General features: G+C 41.8%; 1 protein-coding gene across 3 annotated transcripts; it reads left to right on the forward strand.

Moving 5' to 3' along the window:
- The first annotated feature begins 9,395 nt into the window (after positions 1 to 9,395).
- LOC119659316 (5-formyltetrahydrofolate cyclo-ligase-like) lies at positions 9,396 to 16,859 on the forward strand. 3 transcript variants are annotated; one of them, XM_038067333.1, is made up of 5 exons: positions 9,396 to 9,529; positions 15,869 to 15,986; positions 16,058 to 16,171; positions 16,228 to 16,369; positions 16,553 to 16,859. In XM_038067333.1, the coding sequence occupies exons 2-5, from the start codon at positions 15,873 to 15,875 to the stop codon at positions 16,825 to 16,827; spliced, it is 645 nt and encodes a 214-aa protein (XP_037923261.1). In that variant the 5' UTR covers positions 9,396 to 9,529; positions 15,869 to 15,872; the 3' UTR covers positions 16,828 to 16,859. The 3 variants fall into 3 exon arrangements, with proteins under 3 accessions (XP_037923261.1, XP_037923263.1, XP_037923262.1); XM_038067335.1 differs by lacking the exon at positions 9,396 to 9,529 and adding an exon at positions 9,598 to 9,848; XM_038067334.1 differs by lacking the exon at positions 9,396 to 9,529 and adding an exon at positions 9,598 to 9,767.
- The last annotated feature ends 1,223 nt before the right edge of the window (positions 16,860 to 18,082 follow it).

Genomic DNA, 18,082 nt, shown 5'->3' on the forward strand with positions numbered 1-18,082 from the left:
GCGGAGATATTAGTTAACGTATTAGTTTGGTGTATTATCATAGTAACATCTTGTTGAAGTATTTTGGAACATATTATGATCTCACCCTCAACTAAGAAAAGACTATAGGATGAGTTCTCATGGATATAACGATCAACCAAAACCAACTAAAAAGTTCATGGAGCGCTATGCAATCAACCGTCCTAAATTCGTTTTAACCTATGTAAAATGAATTCGAACACCATATTTGCCCACAAAAACTTTCTAAATCTAAAAATTTAATGTGCAGTATAAGACGGAAATATGTGTATCCTGATAGTCGTAGGAGAAGGTCGGGGTTCACATCTCACTGGTGGCAGTGCAATCTGTATCGTGGCTGGATGTCGGATGCCAGTCGACTTAGCTGTGAAAGAGTACCTGGAGGCGGGTTTGAGGCACGTACTTTGTACTAAAAAGTCAAGCAATGACGGCTTTACGGTTTCTTACCAGGGCAGAGGCAAATCGTCAGACGCTGTCTCACCTCTGCCCTGGAAGCAGCGTGACCGTAGCGGCTCGCAGATGATGAGTGCTCCTTTATATAATTCGTAGAACACGACATCGCTACGAATTATATTGAGCGCAAATCCGCCTTATTGACCAGAGCTTGGCCAGAGCTGAAAATATTCGTTTTGAGAACCTTGTACTGTCGTCAATATAATAAAGTGTAGTTAGAATTATTCGACAATACTAAATTCTATCTGATCTCTCTTGGTGACAGGTCCCGCGACAGGCCGAATAAGAACATGCATGCAAAATGTTCTTAAAAACAAAATGATTCTCTATTTTGGTAGCCACTCAATACGAAGTTGGCATTACCATTTAAGAGGGTTTCCGTGATGCCATAAAAAAGAATGATTTGATGACCTGTTGATGAAGCTCACCATTATATTAGCTGATCGTACTATTGACTTCTTCACTGCGTGCGCACCACAGACAGGTCGACCTGATGATTATATCATCATTACAGGCGACCTTAATGGTCATGTGGGTGAAAAGACATACGGCAACAGGTGCCTTGCGGGAAAAGGGTTTCGAGCACGCAATGAGGGTGACGAGCGATGTTGACACCCATGATATTGCACTTATGAATACAGCGTTCGTCAAACGAATGTCTCATCTCATTTCACTCTCATCTCACCTACATTTTAGAGCGGGAAGGACGCAAATTGACTACATTCTCATAAGATGCCGACATTTGACCACCGTCATTAACTGCAGAGCCGCTCCCTATAAGCTAATCGCATCTCAATATCGGTCATTGAATGCTGTGTTGTGAATCAAGCCACCGATAAAAGAGCATGAGGAAAGCATTGGCCCACCGAGCATTACATGGTGGCGATTCTGTAAGAAGGAAGGAGAAATGATTTCACTTACACGATTAGCAACAATTACGAATGTGGAAGAATTGTGGAACCAAGTAAGCGTTCAAGTTCAAATGAAGGTCCGAGAAAATAAACGCCTTTACTAAAAGTTTCTTAACAATAAAACGCTGGCCAATTGGTAAAATTTATAAGAATGCCAACCGGAAAGTAAAGAAAGCGATCGCTGTCACCGGAGCGGTCTATCACAACGATCTCTACGATAAACTGGATACTAGCAATGGCAAGACAGATCTGTATCGACTTGCCAAAAGCCAACACGAATGCACACAGGATATCGAACACTTCTGTTGCATTACTAACTTTGCTTAACTTAATTTTGCTGATGTTTACCAAAGAATTTGTTGATCCGTCGCTTCCACAAACACGAAATTTGGAGCAATTCCACCTGTCAGCGCCACTTCAGCCAACCCGCGAGGGAGTGCTGTCTCCACGTACTGGAGAAAAGTGATGAGAGCTGAGTCTGCAAGGGACTCATCTGAAGTGACTCCTACCGCGAAGCCTCATTGGATGCTATCTGATACCATGGGAAATGGGATGGCCCTCTGAGAGCATATGTTTCTGGAGAATTCATGAAGGATGTGTTCTCCGCCCGGTTATTTACGATTGCCCCGACTATGGGAGTCTCGTGGTGGTTGTGGTTATGCCTACATTGCGGGCAGAGCTCCTTGCGAGCTCAAGCGTCAAACTGCGCTGTGCAACTCATGTCAACGCACTGAAGTCCAGGAAGCAATAAAACGAATGAAATCGGGATAAGAAACAGGACCTGACGACATCGAATACCATCTCACTGACAAGAAAGTACCACAGTTCCAATATAGAAAAAGAAAGGTAGTCCAGCAGAATGTTCAGAGACGCGTCTTCGATGGTATAGTCTCGTAATTCGCGCCAACAAGAATTCACTGAGTGTAAGTATGCGGTGTTTCCAGCGATTAATTATTTGAAATAATAAAAAACTTGTTTTTTCTTTTTCGCTGGTGTAGATATTTATTCTTGCAAAAACCGATATTTCGGGAACCACTTGTTCCCTTTATCAGTGCTAGCACTGTTTTTTATTATTTCAAAAAATTCACTTGGATGATGGTAAGTGACCAAAATGCAACAACGGTGGCTTAAGGGGGCCATCCCGTGAGAAGGCCATTTTTCTTGGCTTTTTCTTAGAAATTTTTTGTGAAGAACTGGATAAAAATACAAATACGAATTTTTCACCATAGATTTATTGATATCTTGAGCGTTCATAGTAATTTTTCCAGTCACATAGTAGTTACATAGTTCGTTATTGAAATACAGAGCAATTTACACACCCATCACCAAAAAATGTGTTTTTCTGCTGCCACGCTAGAGAGAGCGAAAAAAAGTAAATGGAATTTTAACGTACAGACTTAACTACAGTCCGAAAACTAAGATTATTAAAAAATATTCAAAGCTAAATGTTTGGTGGCGTGTTAAATTTTTTTTGTGCCGATTTTGGTGTTTTTTCAAGGCTGCTTCAATGAATAAAAAAAAACACTACTGAATGAATCGCAGTTATCCTAGTTTGCGGACCGTAGAAATATGTTCTGAATAAATTGTGAAAATGTCAAAGAACTTCGTTGGATAGATTTTGGGCTATGGCGGCAGCCGATTTTCAACAAGCAGTTTCGAGAAAACCGCACTGGTCAAACACGAAGAATAAGGATAGGAGAATACAACTTTGAGACCGTTGACAATTTCTCCTATCTAGGGTCGAAAATCACAACCGATAACAACTACGATGATGAAATCCGCGCACGGTTGTTGTCAGCCAACAGAGCCTATTTTATCTTACAAAGACTGTTCCGCTTGAAACGTCTCACCATAGGGTCAAAGCTCTTACTGTACAAGACTATGATCTTGCCAGTCCTCATGTATTCCTCGGAAACTTGGGTTCTTAGCAAGAAAAATTGCGAACTCTTGGCGGCGTTCGAGAGAAGAATCCTCCGAAGAATTTTTGGCCCCCTGCATGAAAGTGAACGATTCCGTAGCCTACATAACGATGAAATCTATGAGCGATACCATGACTGTCCGGTTGTGGATAAAATCCGGCTCAATAGGTTACGGTGGGCGGGTCAATTAATCCGTATGGATGAGGATGATCCCACCCGGAAAGTCTAAAAGGGCAATATCTATGGTAGAAAAAGAAGACGAGGCAGACCCTGCTTAAGATGGAGCGATGGCGTAGGTCAGGACGCCAGACAACTTTTAGGATTTGGTGGACCTCGGCGCAAAACCGGGATGTCTAGAGTTTTTAGCTTTCTTTTTGTAATCTTCCCTGGATATTCATTTTAGTTTGTTTGCTCTCTGTTTCTTAATCAGTTCTATTTTCTCCGTACTTTTTAACTGATAACTTCTGTGCCAGATGCAAAACGCTTTCAAAAATTAGAATCCTGCAGTGAAGTACAGACAGTCTAAATTCAATAACCGTAGAACTTATATTTTACATTTGTTAAAGTTTTTAGATGTTTAACTTTCTTTACTTCGTGTCACCGTATGCTCGTTAGAGGCAGAAGTGAGACTCGCTTCATGTGTTTCTCTTCTGCCCCTAACTCATGGCACACTTTTCTCGCCGGTCCTCCATTCCCGTGGCGAGCTCCGCAAAGTGGATAGATCCGCGCCATCTATTCGTTCGTATTCACAACATTCGAAATAAATTTCAAATGCTGCGAATCCTGCCGCGCCACATCACTCCGCCCCCAGATGAAACCTAGGGGTTTCGGCGACTGATCCCGGAACTTCGTTCGCCGTCAATCCACAAAACGGACACGACGCTGCTTCGGGGCGGACACGGGTTTCAGCCTGGACAGAGAGACCGCCTTCCTGCGTCCACCGATCTCGAGCTGGAAGAAATGTTCTCCCCGCTCGAGAACGCGGTACGGGCCCTCATATGGAGGCTGCAGCGGCTTCCGGACGGCATCCGTCCTGATCAGCACGTGCGTGCATGTGTCCAGTTCCTTGGGCGAACAAGCAGGTATGGACGAGTGTCGAGTGGGTGGTGGCGCTTTGATGCGTCGGAGATTGTCCCTCAGCAGACGCACCAACCCCGACTCCGTGAGACCCGATCTCTTGTCGAAGACCGGATCGCTTGGGAGTCTTGGGTTCTCCCCGTATACCAGCTCTGCGGGGCTGGCAGCAAATTCCTCTCGTCGGGTTGTACGCAGGCCGAGTAGGACGAGAGGCAAGAGTTGGGACCAGGACGGATCGTCACGTGCCATAATGGCGGCTTTCAGCGTCCGGTGCCAACGTTCTAGCATCCCATTGGATTGCGGGTGGTATGCAGTAGTCCGCTGGCGTTTAAAACCAAGGAGTTTGCCTAACTCGGAGAAAAGGGTGGACTCAAATTGCATTCCCTGGTCAGTGATGACCACTGCAGGGACGTCAAAGCGAGGTATCCACTCTCGACAGAGGGCTTCGGCACATGATTGCGCCGTAATGTCTTTCAGAGGTATTGCCTCAGGCCACCGCGTAAACCTGTCGATGATTGTGAGACAATACCTATAACCGTGCGAGTCTCGCAAAGGCCCTACTATGTCGAGGTGTATCGTGTGGAAACGCTTGGTAGTGCGGGGGAATGAGCCCACTTCTTTCCTTACATGCCTGGAGACTTTACACTTTTGGCATGCGATGCACTCTCTGGCCCAGGAATTGATATCCTTGTTCATGGAGGGCCAGAAGTATTTTCCGGTGACTAACCGGTTTGTTGTCCTGATGCCGGGATGCGCCAAGTCGTGAACTGCGTGGAACACTTCCTTGCGAAATTTGGCCGGAATGTATGGCCGAGGTCCCTTTTCCGAGTCTTCGCAGCAGAGAGAGAGGTTTGAGCCGAAGATGGGCAACTCCCGAAATTTGTATTTGGGGTTGGATTTGAGACTCTGAAATGCTGCGTCATCCTCCTGCGCCTTGGCAATAGCCGAGAAATCGAGTGAGGCGGGGATGTTAACCTCGGAGACACGAGACAAAGCGTCAGCAACTATGTTGTCCTTGCCGGACACGTGCTGGATGTCTGACGTAAACTGGCTTATAAAGCTCAGATGACGAAGCTGACGGGGGGACGCTTTGTCGGGCTTCTGTTTCAAAGCATACGTGAGAGGCTTATGGTCCGTGAACACTGTGAACGGCCTGCCTTCTAGGGAGAAACGGAAGTATTTGATGCTCAAATACGCGGCGAGCAGTTCGCGATCGTAGGTACTGTAGTTCCGTTGAGCGGAATTCAACTGCTTCGAGAAGAAGCTCAACGGCTGCCAAACTTGATCCACCTTTTGGTGAAGGGCAGCACCTACTGCGATGTCAGAGGCATCAACAAAAACGGCTAGGGGTGCATCTTGCAGAGGGAATGCCAAGAGTGTAGCGTCAGCCAGTTGTTGACGGGATTTGTCAAACGCGCAGATAGCCTCTTCAGACCACACGATCTCTCGTGTGTCCTTAGTTTTGGGGCCAGATAAGTACGCGTTCAAAATGGACTGGAGATGGGCGGCCTTGGGCAGGAAACGACGGTAGAAGTTCAGCATGCCCAAGAACCTCCTCAACTCCCTCACTGTCTTTGGACGCGGGAAGCTTGTTATCGCTTGCACCTTGTCTGGGTCGGGCTGTATTCCTTCAGGGGAAATGAAATGGCCGAGGAATCTCACCTGTTGTTGAAGGAATTTGCATTTCTCAACGTTTAGGACTAAACCGGCCTCAAGGAGACGTTGAAAAATGCACTCGAGATGGGCTAAGTGCTCAGACTGAGTGGAAGAAGCGACCAAAACATCATCCAAATATACGAAACAGAACTCGAGGTTTCGCAGGACTGAGTGAATAAACCTTTGAAAGGTTTGCGCCGCATTGCACAATCCGAAAGTCATCCGGGTGAACTCGAAGAGTCCAAAGGGTGTGCATATTGCCGTCTTTGGAATGTCTTCAAGAGCTACTGGGATTTGGTGATAAGCCTTGGTTAAGTCCAAGGTCGAAAAGATGCGGCAATTCGCGAGGTGATGCGCAAAGTCGTGGATGAGTGGAATTGGATATCGGTCAGGAACAGTCTGTGCATTTAGCCTTCTGTAATCCCCACATGGGCGCCATTCGCCGTTTGGCTTAGGGACCATATGCAGTGGGGAAGACCAACAGCTGTTTGAGGGCCTGCAGATACCCTGTTGAACGAGTTGTTCAAACTCTTTCCGTGCAATTGCCAGTTTCTGAGATGGTAGAGGACGCACCTTCGAGAAGATCGGGGAACCAGTAGTGATAATGTGGTGCTGCACATTGTGCTTCACTGGTTTGGAGAGACTACACTTGGTAGTAATCTGGCTGAACTTTTGGAGAAGTGCCCGAACACGAGAGTCGGTAATGTCTTCTAAAAGAACGGAAAGATTATTGCCTGGGTGAGATACCATATGTCCCGACGAATTAAGGTTGGTCGTGGAATCTATAAGAGACTTGTTTTGCAAGTCCACCAGCAATCCATAGTGACACAGGAAGTCTGCGCCTAGTATGGGGAAGCTGACATCCGCCAGGATGAAACGCCACGAAAACGTCCTACGCAAGCCAAGACTCACGTCCACTTGCCTATACCCGTACGTGTTTATGCGGGAGGAATTTTCTGCCGCAAGTTTGAGCGGTTGAGGGAAAAGTTGATGTTGCCGAGGTACGGGAAGAACCGAAACCTCCGCACCAGTATCGATGAGGTAGCTGCGCCCGCTGAGGGGGTCGAAAATAGTTAGGCGACGTGGCGCTGCGTTCTGGTGGCCACACTTTTCTCGCCGGTCCTCCATTCCCGTGGCGAGCTCCGCAAAGTGGATAGATCCGCGCCATCTATTCGTTCGTATTCACAACATTCGAAATAAATTTCAAATGCTGCGAATCCTGCCGCGCCACAAGTTCCTTATTAAGGCAGGCCTAGACCGGATACCGGTTGTTGCGCCGTTGATGATGACGAGTTTGGGGAAAAACGCATTTAAAAACTAAAATGCGATTTTTAACCAGAAAACCTTAACTGACCATTAATCTGATATGCCTAGTCTATAAACCTTAGGTTTCTTGAAGAAACACATGTACAGCATTGGCTTCAATTTTTGTCCGCTTGGCGAAGTCATTGGAACGTCATTCGAACCGATAAATAGGAGCTTTATTACGGCAATCGACATAAATCTGGCATGTGACTTATCACGTGGTTAACACTATAATTTCCGAACGACTCCGAACATCAAAAAATCACTTTGCCCATATACTCTACACTATATCTAGATACGATTGATGCCAAAAAAAAATTAGATTCCTCGGATCCGACACACGGGATGACCTTTAATACGCTGAATAGGGATTTGATAGCCTTGTGACTGCATCCAGTTTAAGCCTTTGATTGAAAAAAATATGGCGAAACCGATCACGACGAGCCGACCCCGCTTGCGTACGGGACAAAGACTAGAGAAAAAGATTAAAAGACGTAAATGCGAGGAAATAATAAGAGACTGATTGGTTCTATACTTTTTCCTCTAAAGCCGCCTACCACACAATTGTTTCATACCTAACTAAACATTTTGAAATTATTGGTGGAAAGTCAAGTGCTAGCAGACGTGATGACGGCTAACGGAAGTCACGCTTTCTTTACCAGGAGAACATTTTCCGACAGGATCTTGACCGCAAAATTCCGGTTCACGTGAAGAAACTCACAACTGTGATATGATGGTGAAGGATGCTTTCTAAGAGAGGCTTCCTACAGGTGACATTGTTATCGTGAAGGGTGGTCTGAATACAAAGGTGGGCGTTGACAATACCTTACTCCAACGTGTGATGGGGAAACGCGGTCTTGGCCACGACCATGATGGAAGCTTTGTGAATTTCCGAAGCTCTCAGCTCCGGTGAAGTTCCACCTGTTGTGCTAGTTAGTCACGGTAACAAAGTTGGAGAGTGTATTCCCTGCCGTCGCAAAGATAGTAGCTAGAGCTTTCGGAATCCATCGTAGATAATATTGAAGACTTGATGGGCAGAGGGCAGGCTAATTTTTGTTCTAAGGCCCCATGCTGTGACAACATCATTACCCTGCGTCCAGGGCGCGGAGTATAGATCTTTCTTTCGATTTCGAAAAGGCTTTCGTTAGCGTTAACAACGATTGTATCTGTGCGTTGTGTACACTAACTAGAAGGAGCATTCCGTAGAAACCAATAGCTATTATCAGAAAAACATATAATGGCGCAAAATATTACCCACTACACCAAGATAAAATCTGAGAGGAACTATATATTGTCACCGATATTATTTCTTGTCATCGGTGACGTTTATCATTCTGCTTTGTCCGAAGGAAATTGAGGGGCGCATTCATTTTGTAATCAAACGGAGGAGCGCAAATGGCAGTAAGGAAATTCACTCGTACATTGCATTGCTTACAGTCGATTAAAGATTGTGACGAATAAAGGAGTTAGTGGTTCAATAGAATTGTATATTACAATTTCTTAATAATCATAAGTGAAGAATACTGCGACAAATAAAATAAATAGTGGTTCAATCGTATTGTATACAACTACAACCGATTCACTGCAAAACATGGCGACGGACCTCTATTGATGGGTGCGAGCAGCCATGGTTAGAAAATTGGTTCCAGCCCGAATCATACCGTTGAATCATTCGTTGAAAACGCTTTTTCAACGTAAATGTGTATTGAACTCTTAAGAAGCTCATATATATTCTCACCTTTAATTCAAAGCTTATGAAAGTTTTTTACACTCATGACATTTTTCTCTTCAGCTTGTAATATTACCAGTGTGTTGGAATTTATAGTAGAAAACAAGCTGAAATAGATATCTAATGGTAGCTATATAAGGAAATCGTCACGAATCAAGTATTCACCACAGATGTAAAATATCTATTCAAATTTTTTCATAGCTGTGTCAATATCCTCATCAGCATTTTACAAAATGCTACTTTGCCAAACGTTAAAAAAAGTGAAAGAAACTACCGAATTTTCTTTAAATGATAATAAATTTATTGTTTCGTAACGAAAAGGCAACACTGTAGATACGAATTACTCTTGGAGTCACTAACGAGAGTGGGAAAAATATCGGATGGGCAATTCTCGTTTCTAGATTCTGAACTTCTCCGGCACTCAGTTTACTTTTGCTATTCGAGTCTGGACTACTGTTTAGGTAAGAGGATTTGAAATTGGAAGTTGTGGTAAATACCCCTGCTTGTAGCGTTATCTTCTTTGCTAACAAGAGGTCAAAACATAACTCAAAAATAATATTATCACTGTGCTTTAGTTTTTGTGAAATCTACAACTCTTAGCTAATTTGTGGCAAAGAATAAGTGAAATTATCAATGCTTTCGCTGATTGGGGATAATTGAGAAATACAATTTTCTGCAATATCTTTGAACAATAAGATGGTAAATATAAAATGCGCTAAAATCAATCCTATACACTAAATATTCCTTCCATGGAAAAGATAAGGATGTTATCAACAACGGGTACGTATTAGAATAGCACTAGGTCAAGCAAGTATTTTAGCTGGCAAACACATACATGCCAAAAATACGGTTCATTTTGAACATATTTATTAGATAGTTCAGAAAGTCTTGCACCAGCGAAAATAAATCTTGATTTTTTTCACATTTATCTGAAGATTCAGTAATATAATCACCATTGGAATCTATAGTTTTCGTCCAACTGGTGGGCAAATCATTGATGCCCTTCCTTCAGAATCCATGAAACTGCAGCGCGTAAAAATTATCGATCACTACTTTGAGGTTTCGCATTTTGGTAACCTTTTATTTTCGCAGTCCAATCGACCAAGGCTTTATGGCGGTAATCGCGAAATATTTGTCATGTCCAATCACCAAGTTTTCAAAAAAGCTTTGCAATGTGAATGGTTTGGAGGCGGCATGCATTTGCTAATACGCATATTCATCTACATTGAACTTCTATGTAAATTAGGTTTACCACTTCTCTGGGTCATAAACATGGTCCGGAACGGTTCTGAAACCTTAACTCACCAACTAGCATATCAATCCCTCGGTTGATATTTGGGTAGTTTCACTTCGACTATAACATTCAGGCTAGTCTTAACTGGCGAGTTATCGGAGATTTCTTGTTACGTACGCAACCACTGTGCCCCACGTTCCGCGCTAACTTTCTTGTGTACGCAACCACTGTGGCCCCACGTTGGGCGCCAACTCTGTTACGGTAAGTGCGGCGTTGCATCACCTTGGCAAATTTACAAATATTACCTCCCTGTCAGGACAAAAATTTTATCATGTGCCTTGACTCAATAGTAAAAAAAAACTAAACCCACCCGGGTAAACTATTCTAATAGAGACATGAAGTCTTGAGGCGGGTTGATACCAACGAAAATTTCAATCCCAAATGAAATAAACTGCCCAAATCACAAAGAAAACTAACGCGCTGGATGGACGGGGAAGGACTAACCTTGAGTTGATTCTAGCACCTACGTAGCGAGTGGCCCCCGTCTTCCTTTCCTCTTCATGGGAGGCCAGATAATATGGTGGCCCTGCGGAGGCAGACCCTGACCTAGACGTTCGCCCCTTGCCATTTCAAATAAAATGGAACCCTAAATATTAAGAAGAACTGATGCTTTCCTGGGGAGATTAGAGCAAAATCATCATCCTTGTAAATTTGGTTCTTGAACATGAAAATAATGACCGTTTCACCTTTTTAATTTTTAGGTTGTTTCAAGGTTTTGTGTTTTATTATATATTCGAATCGAGCCGATGTCTGTCTGTCTGTCTGTCACATCTGATTTATTCGGAAACGGCTAGACCGATTGTTGTGAAAATTGGTAAGAGCGTATGATCTGTTGTTCCCTTTACATGCAGCAAGTGGCGCCATTTTGTGTTAAGTTTAAGGGGGGCTCCCCATACATGTGAATGGAGGGTGCAAATTTTTTTAAAAAAAATGTGACCATTTGGGGAATCAAATGAAAGGCCTCAATTAATACTTTTCGAAACTGGTTCCATATTTGACATCGTGTGAAACTTAGGGGAGTGAAATCTAGGCCCCAAAATACATCCGGTTCCGATATCTGCACAAATAAAGTTAATAACAGAATATTTCCACATTTTAGAAATTGATCGGGCAAACCCCCTTATGTCTACCCTAGAAGTACAAAAGCATGGGTGTAAGGGATAATGCACAATTTGGTCAAGTTTGAAGAAAATCAAACTATTATTAACAAAGTTATAAGAGGTGAAACTTTACATTTTTTGGGAATTTCGTGCATTCTACAACGTGTATGACGTCATTCAATTCGTCAATACCACAAGGAAGTGAGTTCATATGAATGCGGTCGGAAAGAATTATTTTGTTTTAGTTTTTTAGTCATTTGTATATGAATATCAATTACTTCAAACAGACATGTGTGTATATAGGTATATAGTATTATATATGCGTGCTAATGAAGTTTGCGCATTAAACCAGCCGTATTAATATACGTACTATATATGTACATATGTATGCTTTTGTGTACGAAGTAAATTGGAAATATGGGCACCATCGATTTATATACATGCATATATATGTACATTATTCAGCACTAGGCAGTTTGTTTAGGGTGAGGATAATATCTATGGCTGTAATATGTATGTATGTCTTGTAGTTTGGAAAAATATAAAGGAATGTGTTGGATTTGTAGCTTTATACGAATAGAAAAAATGTGCGTTGACGTTTCTTACATAAGATGAACACAAAACCTTTAAACCCGAAGGGCGAGCTTTCGGTATTCCAACTTGTTTTAAAATTTATCTAAAGATTCAGCAATATAATCACCATTGGAATCTATAGGTTTCACCCATTTGTTGGGCAAATCATTGATGCCCTTCCTTCAGAATCCATGAGACTGCAGCGCAGTTACCGATCACTACTTTGAGGTTTCACGTTTTGGTAACCTTTTATTTTCGCAGTCCAATCGACCAAGTACTTAGGCCGTAATCGTGAAATATTTCTCATCTCCAATCACCAAATTTCCAAAAGAACCTTGCAAGTGAATGGGATGGCATGAGGCGGCATGCAGTTGCTAATACGCATCTTCTTCTTTTTCTTCAGCCTATTCATCTACATTGAACTTCCTTCTATGTAAATTGGGTTTACCACTTCTCTGCGTCATAAACATGCTCCGGAACAGTTCTGAAACCTTAAATCATCAACTAGCATATGAATCCATCGGTCGATATTTGGGTAGTTTCCCTTCGACTTTAACATCCAGGCCAGTCTGAAGGGGCAAGTTATTGGAAACATTTTGTTAACTATACAACCCCTGTGCCCCACGTTGCGCGCCCATTTTTTTGCGTACGCAACTACTGTGGCCCCACGTTGGGCGCCAACTCTGTTACGGTGAGTGCGGCATTACATCACCTTGGCAAATTTACAAATATTACCTTCCTGTCAGGACACAAATGTTTTATCATGTGCCTTGATTCAATAGTAAAAAAAAACTAAACCCACCCGGGTAAACTATTCTAATAGAGACATGAAGTCTTTAGGCGAGTTTATACCAACGAAAATTTCAATCCCAAATGAAATAAACTGCCAAAATCACAAAGAAAACTAACGCGCGGGATGGACGGGGAAGGACTAACCTTGAGCTGATTCTAGCACCTACGTAGCGAGTGGCCCCCGTCTTCCTTTCCTCTTCATGGGAAGCCAGATGATATGGCGGCCGTGCGGCGGCCGACCCCAACCGAGATGTTCGCCCCTTGCCACTAAAAATATAATGAAATCCTAAATGCTAAGAAAAACTGACGCTTTCTTGAGGAGATTAGAGCAAAATCATCAACATTGTAAATTTGGTTCTTGAACATGAAAAATAGTGACTGTTTCATCTTTTTAATTTTTAAGTTTTTTTTCTGTTTGTGCATAGTTAAATACGCCTTCAGTAAATTTCCCAATATCTCCGGACCAAAAGTGAAATGTCAATTGCGGATGTAACGTGCCCGCTGCAAAGTAGCGAAAATCGAAATCTACAAACATAATATTCTCGTTGCGATGATGTTATGACGACGATGATGGGATTAAAATCAAATCGGGCCCGAGACCGAAATACGCCATGTTAATTATTATTTTTTTCCTTCTCCACTTCATACCCGTCGTCTTCGATCCCTTCCACGTTATAGTTCCCTCATATCCTCAATTATATCGATGTAACAATCTCTCTCGCAACTTCACAACAGGGGTTATGCCATGTCGAAAATCCTCATTACGAAGCAGCTCACATTATCATTGGTGATCGGCCAGCATTCAAGCCAAAGAGGGCGAGCGATGTTAGCAAAACTGCATAGAGCAGCAGTGTTTAGGACGAGAAACACTGGATGTTCCGTCTGACAGTGTTTATAACAAGAACGAAGAGGAATAACAAGAGAGCATTTTGTGAATATCTAAGAAGACGCGGAGCTATTTTGATGTTTCTGCCAGAATGTGAACGCTGCTTAGATCGCGATAGGGTAGTTTAACCAGGCGAAAAGGCTCAATTGTCTTCTCTAGATATTCCTCTATCTAGATGTAGAAAAGATGGTGTTTTCCTATGAGCACGCGCGTGACGTGTCCCGTGTAAGAAATTCCATAATCTGACATGGTTTGCAGTAATTTCAATATCGTGAATGCGCTTCAAAATCTTCATTATATGGAATGCTGTTAATTTGAACATTCTGTGGTCCCGCTTTTGTTCCATATTGGAATAGTTGTACTACCTTTCCAATCAAGTGATGTTGATTGAAAAACTCACTAAGGTAGGGTGTCGGACCCGAACTTTTTGCTTTATTAAAGTCTGCTGCATCATCGTCAGGTCTATTACTCTCCCTGGTCTCATTGGTTTGATTGCCTCTTCAATTTCTCTGGCGCTGATAGGGGAAATCATTCCAAATGCCGGCATTGCTTACAGCGGAAGTGTTCCGCCATATGTCCATCTGTAAGAAGATTGCACAGCATGAATTTTCTGTATCCTGTTACGATACTTATATTCATATTCTTTAACACGTTTGCGGCGTAAAATTTTGGTTTACTATTATAGTTAGTTTCCTTTTGAATTGGTATGAATGGATTTTCAAACATTTATTACTTTTATACGTTTTCTCAGTGAAAGAAAAAATGCACGGATAGCTGCCTTGTAATTTTGCAAGTCCCTACCACGTGAGAGCAAAAACACAAACGTTGTTTATCCGCAAGAAAAGTGCGTAGGAATGAGCCGTAGCATAACATCGCCAGCGTTCGAGAAGAGATTTTGCGCCGTAGCATATACGGCCCTCGCAGGCAACATTCTAATGTGTCAGAGTGAACTTGTTTGCACTGATGAAGGGAACAAGTGGTTCCCGAAATATCGGTATTTGCAAGAATAAATACCCACACCAACGAATAAGAAACAACAAGTTTTTATTATTTCAATTCTAATGTGGTATTCTTTCGTGCTTAGGATGGAGTAAATCCACACGAAGAAGACAAATTTGACCCAATATCTTAATTTGAGTAGATATCGGCACCAGATGTATTGGATGAAAGCTATGAACTGGCGTTGGAGGAGGAAGATAAATTAACTGTTACTGAACTATCAGAGAGATTTAGCGTCCACCGTTTCACCATAGAAAGAAAAATTCGATTCCTGGGTTATGTTGTGAGATCTGATTCCTGAGTTCCCAATGAATTGCCCTTCGGAAACAAAGGAGACTGCCTGATAATTGCGTTCTACAGCTCCATCGACATCAAGAGCAGAATTTCACTTTCGTAAGGTCTTATTGTGTATTTAGTGGGATTATTCACTGGGAACTCTTGCAACTCGTGCAACCAAACCCTAAGAGCGAAAGTATGCTGAGCTCAGGTAGTGTCTCGGAATTAGAATGGCAGCAGTTAGTCAATCCTCGGCAGCTCGGAGAATTTTTAAAATCACGACTTTATGTAAAAGTATTATTGCGAATTTTTCAGACTTTTCAGTTCAGTGATGTTTAATCACTTTAATTCGTTTTGTCAAATTGCCTGTATGTCTAGAGAACCCCTCTTAAACTCAATACAGAATGGTTCTATATACTGCATGGAATTCGTAGGTATAACATTCACTAAATCGATTTAAATTTTTTAAGAAGACTCACCTAGAATACAGTTTGAACCAGGCGGACGTAACTATGTATAGGTATGTCTTAGGGAAATTAGTCAAAATGCCTGTAACTCACAGTAATATGGGAACTACAGGAAATTTTTTGAAACACGAAAGATGTTTGGTTTCATGAAATGATTCTTAGGTTAGCTTCGCGTATTGCTGCTCAATGTTATTGTTATGGAATGCAGCAACATTTGCAGTATATGCGAAGCGGTCTCTTTACAGTTTCAATTCATTCAATGAAACAGAAATTTCTCGTATTGATTCCTAAATTCAACTTCACTCAACGGTTTGAATGATCAATCCTTATGAGTAACATGACTAAACAGCGAAAGCATTGTTCGGTTTACTATTATCATCATGACTATGAAGATAAATTCTTTACATTTACAGAACTATGGCAAGTGTACAAAATATTGCGAAGCAAGCCTTAAGGAAATCAATTCAAGATAAACTTGGATCACTTTCTCTTGAAAATGTGCAGGAGCAATCGAACAATGTGGCTCAGAAAGTAAATAATTTTTAAGTGAAGATGCAATTCAGATATATATTATTACAAATTCTCTTTAAATTGTTCAATAGCTGCTTTCAATGGAAGCGTACAAAAACTCTAAGGTAGTAAGCGTTTACTTAAGCACAGCAGGAGAACTTAGCACCATAGAAATACTAAAAAGGATGTTCATGGATAACAAGGAGGTATAAAGGTCGACTAATCGGAAACCAAAGTAATGTTCTGACAAGATTCTTTCCAGGTTTTTGTGCCAACGTATAAGGGTGAGATCATGGAAATGGTTCAGCTGAATGGAATGGATGATTATGAAAGACTTCCGGTAACGAAATGGAATATAAAACAGCCTAAGATTTCGGATAAACGAATCAATGCTCTCTCTAAAGGTTAACTTTCAAAGTCACCAAATCTTATTTACCCGGACTTTCAAATTTTTACTCAAATCTAAAAATTATCTCAATCAACCCTAAATGATGCACTATTACATACTAATTTTTCACTTCCCTCCTATAATTTGAACTGTGATCATTGAATTTGGCTCTACAAAGTTGTAAACCATCTTTTTTCAGGTGGCATCGATTTAATTCTGTTGCCCGGTGTAGCATTCACAATTGAGGGCGATAGATGTGGCCATGGAAGAGGATACTATGACAAATACCTCAAAAGGTATTTTGAGCTATTTCCTGAAAAATATGCAGAAAATATGCCGCTGGAGGATAAAGCGAAAAATGGGAAAACCATCTTAATCGGGTTAGCTTTGAAAGAACAGATTGTAAAAAAGGATGAGCTACCGTTAGATGAACATGATTTCCCTTTAGACGTTGTTTTATTCGATGAAAATTAGTGTATCTGCCGAATAAAATGAATTTTAAATTATTTCCATTTTTTATTGAAATTTGACAATTTAGACCGTTGAAGTCTGACCGCATCTAAATGTAGCTCAACCGAAGTGACTAAAGAAAATTACACCCAGATCACTTAACCTGTGTAAACAAACGTTAACACGATGTTAACAACCGTAAATTTGATTCTATTCTCCGGCAGGGGCGAAATATGTAATCGCGCGACATACTGGATTAAGGAGATATCCATGGTCACTAGGACAAAGGGGACAAGCCCTAGAAATTCCAAAGCACCCCAATAATTTTATTATTGACCATACTTGCCTGCTGGCTCGACTCCCATCATGAGGAAATAGGATAGTATTGAGGATAAATTTTGTAATTATTGCAAGCTACGAAACAAGTACAAAACACATTAGATATAGTAAACATAAATGATGCAAATTGCTCTGGGGCTGAAACCACAATCAACGAAGGCTGTTAGGAATATATCATTGGTACGGTATTGAACACCGTTACCACTGATCGAAAAAACGATCAAAACGACTGATTTCATGATCATTCAATTTGCTATTCCACATGTATTCTTCGAGAATCTGGGTCTTACCGAAGCGAAATTATTAATTCTCAGCCGCGCTAGAAAGAAAAATCTGTTCAGAAGATCGTCGTCAAATCGGTTTTCTCCAAGCATTCCTTTTAGTTGCCCAAAAAGATAGAAATCCCAAGAAGACAAGTATGGATTATAGGAAGGATGTTCTAAGGTTTTCCAACCAAAGGAGTCCACAGTCTGTTTCGTTGTGTTGACTACGTGTAACGGATATTGTCTTCCTTTTTCGCCGAAATGTCAATTTCGCGGCATCCAGCATTCCGCAGTAATACTGTGCATCAATAGTGCGCCGATTATGGAGAAAATCGAGATGAATAACATCTTTCTGATAAAAAAAAAACAGCTGTCATTACCTTACTGGCTAACAACCTGGCCTTGGCGTTCACTGTCGCCGCTTTTCCTCCACTCCGTACCTGTTTCGGCTCGGGTGTGCAATGGTGCACCGAAGCTTCATCTCAGGTAACAATTCTATTCGAAAACTCATCGCCCTTTCTGTTAAATTTGGAGGGGGCTCCCCATACATACGAAAAGAGGGTGTATTTTATTTGTCAAAGAATATGATCATGTGTCAAATGAAAAGGCCCGATTAGTATTTTCAGAAACTGATCTTATTTCTGATATTGGGTGAAACATAAGCGAGATAGGGCTCA

Source organism: Hermetia illucens, chromosome 6, assembly GCF_905115235.1.
Source record: "Hermetia illucens chromosome 6, iHerIll2.2.curated.20191125, whole genome shotgun sequence".
In the NCBI taxonomy this organism is placed as follows: domain Eukaryota; kingdom Metazoa; phylum Arthropoda; class Insecta; order Diptera; family Stratiomyidae; genus Hermetia; species Hermetia illucens.

What these genes read in the sequence shown, in the direction of transcription:
- LOC119659316 (XM_038067333.1), top strand. Translation starts at nt 15,873, where the DNA reads ATGGCAAGTGTACAAAATATTGCGAAGCAAGCCTTAAGGAAATCAATT. An exon ending in CGAACAATGTGGCTCAGAAA is followed by an intron (nt 15,987 to 16,057) that starts GTAAATAATTTT and finishes ATTGTTCAATAG; the next exon opens with CTGCTTTCAATGGAAGCGTA. An exon ending in TGTTCATGGATAACAAGGAG is followed by an intron (nt 16,172 to 16,227) that starts GTATAAAGGTCG and finishes GATTCTTTCCAG; the next exon opens with GTTTTTGTGCCAACGTATAA.